This window comes from Physella acuta, unplaced genomic scaffold (genome assembly GCF_028476545.2).
Source record: "Physella acuta isolate Inbredline_101_S28 unplaced genomic scaffold, ASM2847654v3 ptg001513l, whole genome shotgun sequence".
Classification (NCBI taxonomy): domain Eukaryota; kingdom Metazoa; phylum Mollusca; class Gastropoda; family Physidae; genus Physella; species Physella acuta.
The window spans coordinates 120,083-137,069 of record NW_026733028.1 but is presented as its reverse complement, the minus strand read 5'-3'; the positions used below and the strand labels follow the sequence as shown (position 1 = coordinate 137,069).

Here is a 16,987-nt window from a genome sequence, read left to right as displayed (position 1 = left end):
AAATACAAGGCAGTGTTTTGTACCAGCAACCTGCTCAGTGGTGTCTCTAGGTCAAGTTTTTCTTGATGCAGTAACTGTAGTGTGTCACTCCCCCCCCCCCCTCCCCCTCTTAAAAAAAGTCAGTTTTTGTTTAAGGTCACTTGTACCCCATTTTATTAAGTTATTTTAAATGGACAAAACATCCTTTTGACAATAAGTTTTACTAATTTTCATTTGCTTTCGCTCGCAAGTAATGCAAGTAATATTTAGTCACACTAATGTCTAATAAGTTCATACACAATGAGTTGTTTCAAAAAAAAATTAGTCATGGAAATATTTAGTTGTGCTAGTTACTTCCCCTATATAAAAACAAAAAAAAAACCAAGGGAAATAAGTTTAGTTTTCAAAAATTCATTCACATAATGATAAATACAGTAGTAAAGAAGACAATAAGGGTTAAATATTTACCTTATGTAAATACTAAAATTATTCTTAAATGTTTGTTTACATTTCTAAGAATTTAAAAGTATTATTTTGTTTTAATTTAATTAAAAATATCTTTGATTGCATAACATAGGCCCCATTAATTTTTAGAGACGTGAACTGAATTAAGCTATTTTCGTGTTAGTATTGTGTGATCAGCAATGAGCCATACTGCATAAGCCTGGCAGGACTCGTTAAATATTATTTTATTGTTTGAAATAAAATTTTAAAAAATGTTTGAGGCTTGATATAGATCTAGAAACTGATGTTTAAAAGGGAAGAATGCTTGATTTGATGTACCTCATTGTAATCTACATAACATTCCGGTTGCTTAAAATATGTATAATTTTTTTAAAAAATCCCAAATTTATTTCAGCTTTACTTAAAATCCCAAACCCCCTCAGCCCACCACGCCGATGGAAAAAAATCCCTTGAATCATCATTTAATTACACATTTGCATTTACAGGTTTAAAAAAAAAATCTAATTAGACGTTTTGTATTCGATCTATCTATAAGAAAACCATCTTAAATGAATGAAAGTAGGCTACATGTAAGTAAGAAGTATTACTATTGTAAATCTGTATCAGTCGTCACAAGCCGAGAGGCCCAAAAATAACATCCCCCCCTTCCCGGAAAATTTCAAGTGTACCCCCCCCCCCCCCCACACACACACGACTCGTCACAAACTTATAGTGAAAACATGCTTAAAATAAACCGGGAGTGATCTCCCCTAAACTTTCTCGAATATTCTTATATGAAACAATAGGGGATGGCAACTCGGGATATAGACATAATTTTTAATCTATTTTAAATACTTAAACTTTTTAATAGAATGAAATCTCGTAGAAAAAATAATTGCACACCAAGTGAACGCTTAATAAAATGTGCAGAATAGTGCGGAATATTATTAGTACTTTATAAATTCATATGCGTTTTTTTGAGAAATCGGAAATAACATAAATTACTACTTCCGATCAACGGAAGTTACTCAAAATTTGAATGAAGGTAGAGAATTAGATCTTTTACTTACTTGTGAAATTTCATTTATCTATCTGAAATAGTGTTTAAGTTATAGGCTTTTGAAAAATTGAAAGTAGAAAAAGTTCCACTTCTGGTTATCGGAAATCGCTCAAAAGTTGATACGGATCTACGATTTTAATATAATACTTATATATGAAATTTCATCGATCTAGCTGTAACTGTACTCAAGTTATCGTGTTTACAGACACACAGACACACAGACACACACACACATGCACACAGACATACGGACAAGATTGCAAACTTATGTTTTTCCGACTCAGGAGAAAGTAAAAAGCGGTAATGTCCGTTTACATTTCACCGAAAATAGATTAGATTGTATTCTTAATTACAAGCAGAACATCACTGTGTTAAAAGAAGTAGCATTTTTTCCTCAGCTAGATACTGACAGTACCTTGGTCTAGTCTGTTGAATGAGTTCATTATAGAATCATTTAAAATTTAAAATGTACCGAGTTCTGGATGGATTGTCTCATCCTTGTCAAGTGCTGTTTTTACTTTCTCGTATATACGAAGTATAGAGAAAGTATTGTAATCGTGCACAAAAATCACTTGAAATTTTAACACTTTTCACCGTATTACACCTCAGTCCTTCATCACATCCGAAGTATAGAGGACTTATTTTAATCGGGCAAAAATTATCAATCCAGATTTATCAAAATTAAGAGGTTTTATGCGTAATCCAGTCTGAAAAACTGGGCTTTGCAATTCTGTCCGTATGTCTGTGTGTCTGTGTGTGTGTGTGTCCGTGTGTAAACACGATAACTTGAGTACCGTTACAGCTAGGTTGATGAAATTTCATATATAAGTATTTTATCAAAATCTTAGATCCGTATCAACTTTTGAGCGATTTCCGATAACCGGAAGTGGTACTTTTTCTACTTTGAATTTTTCAAAAGCCTATAACTTGAGTACTATTTCAGTTAGATAAATGAAATTTCACACGTAAGTAAAAGATCTAATTCTCTACCTTCTCTCAAATTTTGAGTAATTTCCGTTGAACGGAAGTAGTAATTTACGCTACTTCCGATTTCTCAAAAACCTAATGTAAATTTTTAAAGTACTAATAATATTGCGCACTATTATGCACTTTTTTACTTGGCGTTCACTTGGTGTGCAATTATTTTGTCTACGAGATTTTATTCTATTTTTAAAACTTTAAGTCTTTAAAATTAATTAAAAATCATGTCTATAGCCCGAGTTCCCATCCCCTGTTGTTTTATATAAGAATATTCGAGAAAGTTTAGGGGAGATCACTCCCGGTTTATTTTTTTTGTAACTCGTGCGAAATCTATAATCAATTAAACTTCGCGATTAGTGTTTTTTTTTCCCTTTTACATCGTGAAAAATGTTTGAATTTTATTTCTCGTAAAGTGTTTTTAGTTAAATGAATAAAAACAATGGACAGTTGTGCTTTGTGTTTGATTTTAAAACAGCGAAATTGTACATGTGTATTCTTATAACAGGATTTTTCGTTTATAGTGAAGTTTGTATCTCATGTTTGTTGTGTGATCTTAAGAAACTTGTAAAGAGGAGAGGCGAGGCAGAAGAGCTAGAGTTGACATCTACGTGGTGGATCAGGTGGATTAGCTACAAACTTTACGGACATACTGACATACAGAGCTTTGGTTAATTGGTTGAAAAAATTGTTGTTTCGTAGGAGTTTTAACGTATGTCAAGTTACTTGCTTTTTAAAAAGTAAGTAGTTTTCTAACGTGTGTTGTAAAATGACGTCACCGTCCTGGGTGTTCAGTCTTCTATGTCAGGGGTCTCCAAACTACGGCCTGCGAGGTCCTCTCATGCGGCCCGCGAAGATCTTTTTGTCCACGGAAAAAACGTTTGTTGGTGATGGCTGATGAACTTTGCCCAGAAAAATCAAAGACATGCCTGGAAGAAACTGGCCCCCGAACTGATATGTGATAGTTAATGCGGCCCTCGGACTGAAAAGTTTGGAGACCCCTGTTCTATGTGATGAGGTAGACGACGGGAAGTGGGGAGGGAGGATGAGGGGGTGATTTTAAAGTGTGACGTCACATTTTAAAATATTTTTAAAAATAATGTTTTAAACTGAATTGTAGCGGTTATTGTGCTTTTGTATTCAAATTTTGTTGCAAATTGAAAGTAAAACTGATTACACTACTTAACCTTGACCTAGTTCAATTAATATTATTAATAAAATATTGCTATCTTTTTTTAAAGAGGAAGACAGTCACTCATTTCATTGAACACTTTTTGGATGATTAATGATACCGATGTCAGACAATAGACTCTTCCAAAAATAAGAGTGCTAGGTTGTTAATAGTATTTTAAACTCGACTAGTTTTATGGTTAGAAATTAGGGTTAAGCTTATGGTAGAACTATAGGGTTTGGCGTTAGGGATAGAGTTGAGATTGACATTAACAATCCATGTGTGTATTTTATTTAACAAACCAGTAACCTAACACCCATTTTTAACACCTTATTATCGAATACTGGAATAAAAAATTCCCCCACAATTTTTCAATTAATCAACACCATTATGTAGACTCTTCAACACGGAGTTGACCTTTGAACCAAACACATTTTAGCTTAGCCATAGTGTAAACGTCAATTGGTTTTAAAATTAGCTTGGTTTTTTTTTTCTTTCACCTTATTTCAAATATATCTCAACATCTGGTAAAAAAAAAAAAACCCGGATACTTCAAAAGCGTTGGGGTGAGGAAAACGTGTGCTTAATGCTTTTCTAAAAAAAAAAAAAATCATCAATTTTCTTAAAAAATGAAGGCATGATAAATCGTTTCACGTGGCGGAAAAATCTCAATGCTATTCAGTGTTTTCGTTTAAATAACAGTTAGATATATTTACACTTCTTCTGAGCAAAGACTACATTTCCGGCACCAGTAGCATATTATTTGAATATGCGGAAATTCGGGGATTTGAAAAGATTTACTTAAAAATCAATCACGGATATTTCAAGGAAAAGAAGTATTAAAGCTCACATGATTGAGGAGATCAAGAGACATACATGATATTAATATGTTAGTCTATCGGTGCAATAAAATCAACTGTATGTAAATATTTTAAAAATATTTTTAATAAAACTTCAAATTTTAATTAAATTAAAAACAAACCAAGGAAAATGACGATGATTGTTATTATCTGTTCATCTTTATTCGGTAAGTTTGTTTTTAAATTTTAAGCAGTTTAAAATAATTAATTTACAAAAAGATGATGCATTTTAAAGTTATAAGCTTTTATTTAGTTCACATAATCTGTTTGTTTGTTTGTTTGTTTGAAATTTGTGGGTTTGTGGCAAATCCTGTTACTTAATTTTGACCCACTTTTAATGTACATTTTAAACTTTCCAGGTACATTCGTCTTCGATAACAATGCAAGAATATCTATTTTTAAAAATTTAATTAGATATTAGACTGGTTATTGAAATTTAATTAAAAATTACTAAATTCAATAATAAAAGTGGAGACAACAAGATTCACTCCTTCAGTTTGCCATCGAAGGCAAACTGCTTTTTTTTTCACGTACTACTAAAAAGTGGTTAATATTTTTAAAAAATCATTTCTAACAATAAGCTTTTAAATGCACCAAAAAGGCATTGGTTACCAAAATGTATAGGGGATTTATCGAATGACCAATGCTTAATGCTTTTATTAAATAAAGCAAATGCGTTTTTTTTTCTCATTTTCCTACCATTTAAAATCTTTTTCAAATTTACTTTTAGTCACAGCCGATGTGATTGGACAGAATGTCGTGTTACTACCATACGACCGGGCCTACAGCCAATCAGCGTGCAGGGATGGATTACGTCACGGCGAGGACAAAATGGTGTTCACGGCGCTGGTGAACTTCACTCACCTGTCGGACGATTGGAGTCGGACCGTCCGATTTCACTCGACCGACGACCGCGACCAAAATTTTACTTACGTAAATACATTGGTTTATTTTAAATTTTTTTACTGCGAGTTCAACGCATGGTTAAAATTGTGTGTGAGAATTTTTTTAGTCCATAACAGTGTTTCTTTCAGGCAAATATTTAATATATCGGGGGGGGGGGGGGAGATTCGGAACACCCCTACTGCTCGATAGAAGAAATAGGGTGGGAGGGTATCTGGCTCATTCTGAAAATGTTTGTCGATATGGGGGCAAAATTGGTTAGTTATGTAACGTCATAAATGGACAATGCCAAATAAGCAACTGTATAGTAAGATACATTATGATGTTCAATCGGCAATATTAACGGCTGGTATTTCTAAGGAGATCAACAAATAACACAATGGTAAAAAGTATTTTTATCCCCACCACGGGCCAGGCTACAGTTGTTCACGACGAGATGGTCACGGCTAGACGGTCACGGCTAGACGGTCACGGCTAGACGGTCACGGCGAGATGGTCACGACTAGACGGTCACGGCTAGATGGTCACGGCTAGACGGTCACGGCTAGACGGTCACGGCTAGACGGTCACGGCTAGACGGTCACGGCTAGACGGTCACGGCTAGACGGTCACGACTAGACGGTCACGACTAGACGGTCACGACTAGACGGTCACGGCTAGATGGTCACGGCGAGATGGTCACGGCTAGATGTTCACGACTAGATGTTCACGGCAGATCCTTAAGATAAGATGATATGAGATTTTAAAGGAAAACCTGTGGCAAATCCCAAAGCAACAGCCGATAGACAGTGACATCAAAGCCCGTGAATGGAGATGGATAGGGCATACACTGAAAAGGAAAGAGGATGATATCGAGAAAGGAAGCGTTAGACTGAAATCTCCAGGGGAAGAGGAAAGTAGGACGGCCAAGGAAATCCTGGAGAAAGGCCGTAGAAGAAGAGGCAAGGGTGTAGGGCTTACGTAGGGACAAATAAAAAGAGCTGCCCTAAAACCGAGTCTGGTTGAGAGGTGTGGATGCAGCCCTATGCTTCACAGGGGCCACAAAAAACAACAACAAAAAAAACAAAAATAATAACAATGAGAAAACGAGACTCCGTACTTTCGAGACACCACATACTCTAGATTCCCACTTCGAATTGAACTTTTCATAAATTTAACGTTGTATCACTCGAGTGTATCATGGTATAGAGGGCGCTGCAGAGACCGATATAGAGGCCGATGTAAAATAGACAACAAGTGTTTTGAGGGTGGGTTTAATTCATGAGTTAAAGCACTCGAGAAAAAACCACTCCAGTGACCTTGAAGAAAGAGCCGGATGTTTTGAAAAAGATTTTAAATTACGATAACTATGGTAATTAAAGTTTGTGAATAATTTGTACGATTAGACAGACTTTTTAAAGTGGCTGAGTTGGAGTGAGAGAGTTGTGTTGGTTGTGATAGAAGTTTCGTCGCCAAAAGTCATTTAGCGAAAGTATTTGAGAAAAGCTTGAAATAATATTTGAAACTAGATGTCTGCTAGTTTTAGTGAGTTAATGTCACGTCTGAATGACTACTCACTTTTGCTAGCTGTTGTTCACACTACACCCCCCCCCCCCCCCCCCTTTATCAATAGCCTACTGCGTGAATTTTTTAAACTATGGCTACTTTTTAAAAAAAAAATAACGTGATTCAAACTTGTATCTATTCTTCTCTGATTGCCCGATGTTTTCAACCCATGTTTTAATAGATTCACTTTAATTTAAAATGTGTTACTTGTGTTGTGAATGCGACTAAGAATTATTTTTACTCTAAATATATGTACTCTATATGTAATGTAAAATATATCGCCTCTAATTTTGTGTGCCTTGTATGTCACATAAAACGGTTGCCTCTAAATGCGTGTGCTTTGTATGTCACATACAGCTGTATTACAAGTATTGGTCTACATTTTATGTCGAATTGTATTACCTTTCCATTCGTGTTTTCTTATGTCACATAAAACTGTTTTGCTTCTAAATGTATGTGCTATGTATGTCACATACAGCTGTATTACCTCATCACTCGTATACCTTGTATGTCACATACAATTATGCCGCCTCTCCATTCGTGTTTATTGTATGTCACATACAACTGTATTGCCTGTAAATTTCTGTGCTTCGTATGTCTCATACAAATATGTTGCCCCGTATGTTACATACAACTGTGTTGCCTGTAAATATGTGTACCCTGTATGTCACATACCCCATACTCCCTCTCCAGCTGTCTGGTATGTGACATACAACTGTGTTGCCTGTAAATATGTGTAGCTTGTATGTGACATACCACTGTATTCCCTTCAAATATGTGTACCCTGTATGTGCCATACCACTGTGTTCCCTCTCTAGTTGTCTACCCTGTATGTGCCATACCACTGTGTTCCCTCTCCATTAGTCTACCCTATATGCCACATACCCCTGTATTCCCTCTCCAGTTGTCTACCCTTTATGTCACATACCCCTGTATTCCCTCTCCAGTTGTCTACCCTTTATGTCACATACCCCTGTTTTGCCTCTCCAGTTGTCTACCCTATATGTCACATACCCCTGTATTGTCTCTCCAGTTGTCTACCCTTTATGTCACATACCCCTGTTTTGCCTCTCCAGTTGTCTACCCTATATGTCACATACCCCTGTTTTGCCTCTCCAGTTGTCTACCCTATATGTCACATACCCCTGTATTGTCTCTCCAGTTGTCTACCCTTTATGTCACATACCCCTGTTTTGCCTCTCCAGTTGTCTACCCTATATGTCACATACCCCTGTATTCCCTCTCCAGTTGTCTACCCTATATGTCACATACCCCTGTATTCCCTCTCCGTTTGTCTACCCTATATGTCACATACCCCTGTATTCCCTCTCCAGTTGTCTACCCTATATGTCACATACCCCTGTATTCCCTCTCCAGTTGTCTACCCTATATGTCACATACCCCTGTATTCCCTCTCCAGTTGTCTACCCTATATGTCACATACCCCTGTATTCCCTCTCCAGTTGTCTACCCTATATGTCACATACCCCTGTATTCCCTCTCCGTTTGTCTACCCTATATGTCACATACCCCTGTATTCCCTCTCCAGTTGTCTACCCTATATGTCACATACCCCTGTATTCCCTCTCCATTAGTCTACCCTATATGCCACATACCCCTGTATTACCTCTCAATTTGTCTACCCTGAATATCACATACCACTGTATCCCCTCTCCAGTTATGTGCAGTCAACCTGACCAAAGGCTGCAACCGAACACACCGCATCATCTGCTACTGCAACACCACAGACGACGACGGCATCCACCACATCATCGTCAACATCACGGCGCTCTCATCCTACAGCCACTCGGGCTTGCAAGCTTACCTCGTACACTCCAACCTGTCTAGGATGTACAGCGGGATTCAGCATTTTCCCAAAGTTTCCGGTAATTGGAAATACCATTTTTTGTGTACGTAAAGTTTCCCTTTCAAACCTGTCGGTCTATGGGGCAAGTGAAGAAGCGTTCACTTGTTTCTGTGACCTCGGCTTATGAAGAGATAGTGTGGTCAGCACTATGCCCAGCCGCCTTTACTTTCCCTAACGTGAGTTAGGTACCCATCAGAGTTGGGTGGACTCAGGGACGGTCTACTGACTTGAACCCGGATTCGAACTCGAGACTTACGGGTTAGCAGTCTAGCTCTATACCACTCCGTCCCACTCCGTTTTTTTTTTGTGTATTTTTTTTCAACATGGACGCCAGATAGATTGCTTAAAAGGGAGATCACTAAGATGGATTGCTTTAAGGGGAGATCACTAAGATGGATTGCTTTAAGGGGAGATCACTAAGATTGATTGCTTTAAGGGGAGATCAATAAGATGGATTGCTTTAAGGGGAGATCACTAAGATGGATTGCTTTAAGGGGAGATCACTAAGATGGATTGCTTTAAGGGGAGATCACTCTTAATACACGATTCGGGTAATAGCTAAGACAACTCTCCGTTGTACTGACAAAAAGACCGTTTTATGGAAAAAGTAAACTCGGTATACAGTTTTTAGCGCAATTTCCATTCTGGAGAATTGCGTTTATTAACGCGTCATTTCTGGATGGATGGATGGATGGATGAATGTATGGATGAATGTGTGTCCGGGCTTTAAGTCGTATCTCCTCCTCAACGAAGCAATATCGATGACTAGTTCCAAAAGCAATTATGTTAAGCAAGTTACAAGAATGAGCATAGGCCATAAAAATTCCGGGTTTCTTTCATGTATTTCCCGGAAAAGCCAAAAAACCTCGAAAAAAAGCAGTTTTTGGCCCATATCTCGTCAACCAGACCACTTAGCGACTTGAAACATGTACCAATCGATTCCTGCCATAATTTAGAGCAATATTGCCGAAGAAAGTTTTCAAAAATATCCTCTCGTTTGGTCACAAATTTTAAAATTACAAAAACACCTACAAACCGATTGTTCTTCTAGCTTGAACGCATCCCAGCATTATACGTCAGAGCTATTTTTAGATAACATAAGGAAATTGCGCATAAATGTCACTAGACTTTTTTAATTAACTTGTTTCTTAAATACACTATTTAGACATAGTGTTTTAATAACATAGTAATGAGTTATAAATATCAGTGTTTCTTCTAGACTTTTTTCTCCGGGGGTAGGGGCACTTGATATTTTCGGTGGGGGCGGTCAACATTCTCCGGGGGGGGGGGGGGGGGGGACACTGGTAAAAGTATATTTTTCTATATAAATTCCATTTCGGTCGGGGAGCGGGGGGGGGGGGGCGGTAGACTTTCTTCGGGGGGGGGGGAATGCCTGGAAGAAACTCTGATAAATATAAGCCTAAAATATACTCAATTATGGAAAAATCTATAAAATCTTTTTATATGAAAACCGCTAATGATTTATAAATAAACTAAGTGCGCTAATCATTAACTGGATGAGTACTTTTCAGATATAACTAGTGTTATTTTTCAAGAAAGCGTATTCGCACTGGCGTCTAATTCAAGCGTAGTTCACATGGGAGACAACAAGGAAGAAATTAAATTTTGTTGTTCGGAGTTACCCTCCCCTTGCACGGCCGCTTTGGAGGTGGCCGAGACGCTAGTGAAGGGCGACTCGTGTGTTGTGTACAACCTGACGGAGGCCGGGGTTCGAAACACGGTGAACCTCACTTTACGGTTTGATGTTTGCGGGTCTGAAGTGAGATCAAACACTTACGTCATAGCATTACAACAAAAAGGTTTGATAAAATTATGTGTTTTTTTTTTCTTTAAAAAAACACTTTTTGAAAATCATAATTTTACATTACACAAAAAAAAAAGAAAAAAAGTAAAGAATCCTCTAAGGACCTAGCGATCCGTTGGGCATAAGAACTAGAGTTCATGTTTCTTGACCTCGGTATAAGGTGTGGTTAGCACTTTGCCCAGCCGCCTTTATTTTCCCAAACATGAGTTAGATACCCATCAGAGCTGGGTGGACTCAGGGACGTTTAACTGATTTGGACCCGGATTCAAACTTAAGACTTTCGGGTTAGCAGCATAGTGCTCTACCGCCTTGGTCATTCCGTCCGACACGTTACACAAATATCAAGACAAAATTATTTAAAACTGAATAAAAAACGAGCTCGAACTCTTATAAAAAACGTTGTCTTTAAAAATAACAGTTCGTAAATTTGGAGAGCAATTGTACTGAACTCTAAATTTTATCACCTTTCATGTGTTATATAAACAGGTGTACTCTACTTCTGTTGCAGTCAAATTAAAGAAACTGTACTTTACTTCCTAATAATACAAGACTTAAAGTAATAGAGTAATAAAAAAGTAACAAATTTTGTCCTTAAAGTACTTGAGGCAGGTGAAGTAGAATTCACGTATTTCTGTGAAATAGGCATTTGAAAGGATATAATGATTGTCTACCCTATATGTCACATACCCCTGTATTGTCTCTCCAGTTGTCTACCCAATATGTCGCATACCACTGTATTCCCTCTCCAGTTGTCTACCCTACCTTCTTTACTCTCCCTAACGTGAGTCAGGTACCCATTAGAGCTGGATGTACTCAGGGACGTCTTCAAGCCTGGTTAGCAGTTCGTGTGCTCTACCATCCGACTACCTCGTCATACATAACGTAGAGTGTATGACTAAATAGCTTAGATATTTACTCACATGAAAATAATAGCTTAGATATTTACTCACACGAAATACTAACCCAGTCCATGTTTTCAGAAGACGGGTCTGAGTTAACCTCAGCCACCGCCCAGGTCACATGGACACGGGTCACTGACTATGTAGATCTCATCTCAGCTGACCGCAGTAGTGTGCTCAACACGACGGAGATAGCAGGTCAAAACGGATATTATTATTATTACACACACATACAGACACACACACACATACACATACACACAAACACACTCATACACACACAGACACACACATGTACACACGCATGCACACACTTACACACACGCACCCGCTTACATACACGCTGACACTTAATAACACACGCTGTTACACTTACAAACACATGACTGCATACCCAAATTTCTATATTTGTATGTATGTACTTAAATACAGTTATGGTTGTGGGATTATTAGAGTAAAGCTTAGTGATAGGGACACGTCCGAATTCGAATGAGGATCAAGGTCCAGGGTACGGGATAGCACTAGGGACTAACTTCATTATCATCGGCATTTGTCCTTCGGGCGCAAGACACATGGGGTACATGAAATAGAGTTTATCTGCCTCAGAGACCTTGGCATATGAAGGGATTGTGCGGTCAGCACTATGCCCAGCCGCCTTTGTTTCACTAACGTAAGGTATCCATAAGAGCTGGGTGGACTCAGAGAAGTTAAACTGATTTCAACCCGGATTTGAACTCGAGACTCTCGGGCTAGCAGTCTAGCTATCATAGGGACTAACTTAGGTTAAGATAATGTTCAGAGTTAGAGTTAGGGTAAGGTTAAGTGTAGCTCTACAACTAAAGGCTTTCGAGTGAACCGTTTAAGAATACACATGTGTATTGTTTGGAAAAAAAAAAGTCATATTATTTTACATACTTCAAATGTAAATAGTTAGACATTTTTAATAGGGCTAGTAAGTAGGTCACCAACCAGTTCTATGGCTCATGCAGGTTTTATTGAGCCGTAGAAGTAGTTGGTGACCTACTTACCAGCCCTACTACTTTTAACCTATGTAATAAAAAAAACGATCCAATATTAACACAGTGAATACAACACGTTACGTAACAGACATGTGGATAGACGACCAGAAAAACAACTTCATCGTTGGTCTGTCAGTAACTACAGCAACTTTTGTCCTTCTGTTTCTCATCACAACCGTGGCTTACTGCTGTCGAGGTAAAACAATGACTACTTTTGTAACAGTTAAACAAATGACTACTTTTGTAATAGTTAAACAAATGACTAAACTTTACGTAACGCTCAACATCTTTTCCGTCTATTAATAGTGTAAAGTAAATATTTATTTAGTAAAAATTGATGTCTAAAAAATGTACACGGAATTTTTCACTTTTCAAAAATAAAATATCGAGTTAATTTCACTACTGGTTAAATAAAGAGGATGTTATAAATAATTTAGAAAAAAAAGGTTTATTTCCCCTAGTATTAAAATAATAAACTATATTTGAATGTTATCTTCTTTTAAAGTATTTTATTTAAACTATGGTGAAAAGCAATTATGGAGTTTTTATCTGAGGTTTATTTTTTTTTTTAAAATTTACTCTAGTAAAAGCAATTCAAGATCATTAAGCTGAAATGCCATCACTGAATGTTGTTTAGAAATAGACGCATTTTATTTTTTTAGATTTTTTTTAGAGAATCGGAAATTTCCGAATTTTTGTTTGGGAAAAACAACCTGTATCAATCAATGATAGTAATAATGGAATAAATAAAGAATAGATTATGTAAGGGGTTAGGGGGGTGGGGGGGGGGGGGGGTTGACTTGCATTATTACATATGTATTTAAACTTGGATATTTTAATTCTACATTTCTCCTAACAATCGCTTAGCTGTAGGTTATCTATACAGGATCATGCTAGGTGTTAGTCATCTCTTTTTTTAAATGGATGCAAAACATTTTCTAACTGCTGACTTTATTAATATTTATTTTTCCTCTTCTATCTCTCCGTGTTTTTTTTTCTCTACCAGTTAGACTGAGACTTGGTGTCTACGACAGACGGTAGGTCAGAATAAAATGTTTTTATTTTCTAATTAAAATTATATTTAATTTAAGGTTGGTTGAAGGGACGAGGGAAGACATTAAGGTCAATAAAAATAAAAAATAAATAAAACATTAAGTAGTACTATAGTGTGTGTCTTTTAAATACAAGTAGAGTATACAGCTACTGTTTTGTTTTTCAGTAACGTCAGCAATACGGCTAAAATCTCGGAGTTTGGTGGTAAGTTTAATTCACTGTTCACAGAGGTTAGTAACGGTCCCTTTTCGAATCTGACAGTCTATTGGGTAAGTGAAGGAGAGTTCACCTGTTTCCGTGACCTCGGCATATGAAGGAATAGTGTGGTCAGCACTATGCCCAGTCGTTTTTACTTTTCTTAAAGTTAGTTAGGTACCCATCAGAGTTGGGTGGACTCAGGGAAGTTCTACTGGCTTGAGCCCGGATTCGAACTTGAGACTTTCGGATTAGCAGTCTAGTACTCTATCGCTAGGCCATACGTTCCTAACTGTCGGGCTCTTTCACCTTGGTTTATTACAACTTTTCGCAATCGAAATAAAGAAGTTGCTCTAGAACTTTCTCTTCAAGTAGAACAGCATTTCAAAGCAGACCACCATTTTGAACGTATACCGTGTTCACCGCAATGGCGGTTGTTTACATAGTGACTGTTCAGTGACGTCATTTGCAAGGGATCAGTAGATATACACCTAATCCTAATGCTAGGATAGCTTGTTGTTGATCTCCCCTGAATCCTTTCTTCACTCTAAACCAACTTTCTAATACTTTTCGGCGAACGATTTAATTGTTGAGAGGCTATTTTCGCCCATAGAATATTGTTGCCATAAAGTAGATCACTAAATTTTAACGTCGCGCTACGAAAGACAACTTTTTAAAAGCTACCAATATTCGCCACAATAGGCAAACTCTCTCTAAAAATACGTCACAAAGTTTCTTTCCACAACTCTCTTTAAGCATTTTTTAACGGCAAATAACAATTTTTTTCATTACTTTTGTTCTTAAAAATATATAAGGTTAAGCTCTAGATCACATTTCACATTTTTTCCCTAGACAAATGTTTACCATTAAGACCGTTGAACCCACCTGACGACGAAGTCAACATCTATGACGTCATCCCAGACGACTTCGGGTACCAGAACCAACCCCCAGACCTCAGCGTGGAAGAGAACTTTCGAGAATTATCTGAAACAGCGAGAGAAAGTCTGACCTATCTATCGACGAGGCGAAGCGGGGGTTACCCCCCGGCGCCCTGGCCATGCGGGGCACAGGCCCCACCCAGACACACGCCTCTGGAGCTTCAGATCGATGAATATCTTATACCTATCGATCTCCAATCAGATCCACCCAGCGCTGCCATCACCGATGTATACAATCCACATTCGATTGTGGATGAGCACGATCCACTAAGCTCCACCAATATGGCGGAGGACGCCTCGATCCAGCACTATAGTAAAGTCATCGTGCACACAGGAGAGGTGCAGAGGTCAAAAGGTCAAGGTGACACAGGAGAAAGTGTTGACTCAGAGAACGGTTACATCACACCTATTGACGTCACAGTCCCGCTTTTCATAGACTAGACCTTTTTTTCTCTCATTAACGTATTAAAATAAAGTGGAAGTGATTTCCACTAATCTTTCTCGAATATTCTTATATAACACTACGGGCGGGGGATGGCAACTCGGGATATAGACATGATTTTTAATTACTTAAACTTTTAAAAATAGAAATAGAATAGAATCTCGTAGAAGAAAGAATTGCGCACCAAGTGAATGGCAAACAGAATGAGTATAATAGTCAGGAATATTAGTAGTACTTTATATATTCATAAGCGTTTTTGAGAAATCGGAAATATCGAAAATTACTACTTTCGGTCAACAGAAATTACTCAAAATTTGATAGAAGGCAGAGTATTAGTATTTACTTGTGAAATTTAATTTATCTATCTGAAATAGTACTCAAGTTATAGGCTTTTGAAAAATTGAAAGTAGAAAAAGTTCCACTTCCGGTTATTGGAAATCGCTACAAAGTTGTTACGCAGCTACGATTTTGATATAATACTTATATTTGAAATTTCATTAACCTAGCTGTAACGGTTCTCAAATTATCGTGTTTACAGACACACACACACAGACACACAGACATGCGGACAAGATTGCAAAACTATGTTTTTTCCGACTCAGTGAGGTGTAAAACGTCGAGATTTGCAAAAATCTCGATTGTTTTTGTACGATTACAAGACTTTCTCTATACTTCGTTTATACGAGAAAGTAAAAAGGTTCCCAGAAAAAAATGCGCAAGTGGAAAGCCCCTCGTCACACGTCGTCACAAAAAGCCACCTCCCCCCAAATGACGTCACACCTCAGCCTCCAACCCCCACCCCCCCTCAAAATTGCTTGTGAATTTTTCTTAAAACACCAATATTTTTCCAAACATTTTGTCAGAACTCTGTCAATATAGAGTATTTTGATCAATTCCTATTAGAATTTATTAAAACCGTTTTCTAAAACGCGTAATAACGGCTAAAATTCGTTTTCTAAGATTGCATTTTTATAATGCAAAAGTGTGACATCACACCATCTAACCCTCCCTCCCCCCTCCCCTTCATCACACACCGTCACAAAATTACGGACCCCTCCCCCATAGACCCCTCGGTATATATATAAAGTATGAGGGGGGGGGGTGGGGTGTAAATCGAAAGTTTGTCCCCGGGTAAAAATTTGACCCCCCCCCCCCCCCACCCCCGCCATGAGACGATCCTGGCTACGCTACTGTACGAGTGTGACGTCAGTTATGGACGACCCCCCTCACTTAAGTAAGTATTGACTGCACCCCCACGTATAAGACCTCCAAAGACTGGCTACAAACATCGATCTCACTCATTGCATATATTTGAGGCTAAAAGGTCACCGTGGGGAGGAGTCAACGAAAACAGCAGGATTACCGCCACCACCCCCAACGAAAACATGATCTATATATATAATTCTCCTCTTCGAGCAGTTAGAAAACAAGCTGCAAACGCTCTCCCTACCTCCCCACCCCTACATGGTTTTAGTGAGCTGTGTTCACTCTAAATGTTTACAAGCAGAGCCAACGATTTTAAACGTAGGGGGGGGGGGGGGGGGGAGGGGGGGGGGAAGGAAGGGGGGGGGGTTATGGTCCTTAACGAGCTACTTATAGTGTTTTAAAGAAATATTTTTCAGTGTCAGCGTTGGTACATGTCGAATTCACAAATTATGAATTATTGAAAATTAGAAACAACTAAATAGCGGCGTATGTTATGCCGCGGGCCGGCTCGTTTTTATATAAAAATATATAGTTTTACCAGTGTCTTCTAGGAAAATTTAGTCACCCCCCCCTTCTTCCCCTTTTCCGAAAGTGACAAGCCTC

At 38.0% G+C, this 16,987-nt stretch overlaps 2 protein-coding genes across 2 annotated transcripts; both read left to right on the top strand.

Moving 5' to 3' along the window:
• Positions 1–4,381: 4,381 nt before the first annotated feature.
• On the top strand, positions 4,382–8,858 carry LOC131928516 (uncharacterized). The gene is made up of 3 exons (XM_059284582.1): positions 4,382–4,659; positions 5,223–5,425; positions 8,619–8,858. The coding sequence occupies exons 1-3, from the start codon at positions 4,623–4,625 to the stop codon at positions 8,856–8,858; spliced, it is 480 nt and encodes a 159-aa protein (XP_059140565.1). The 5' UTR covers positions 4,382–4,622.
• Positions 8,859–10,279: 1,421 nt separating this feature from the next.
• LOC131928515 (uncharacterized) lies at positions 10,280–15,177 on the top strand. The gene is made up of 6 exons (XM_059284581.1): positions 10,280–10,627; positions 11,613–11,729; positions 12,615–12,746; positions 13,557–13,587; positions 13,770–13,807; positions 14,651–15,177. The coding sequence occupies exons 1-6, from the start codon at positions 10,405–10,407 to the stop codon at positions 15,175–15,177; spliced, it is 1,068 nt and encodes a 355-aa protein (XP_059140564.1). The 5' UTR covers positions 10,280–10,404.
• The last annotated feature ends 1,810 nt before the right edge of the window (positions 15,178–16,987 follow it).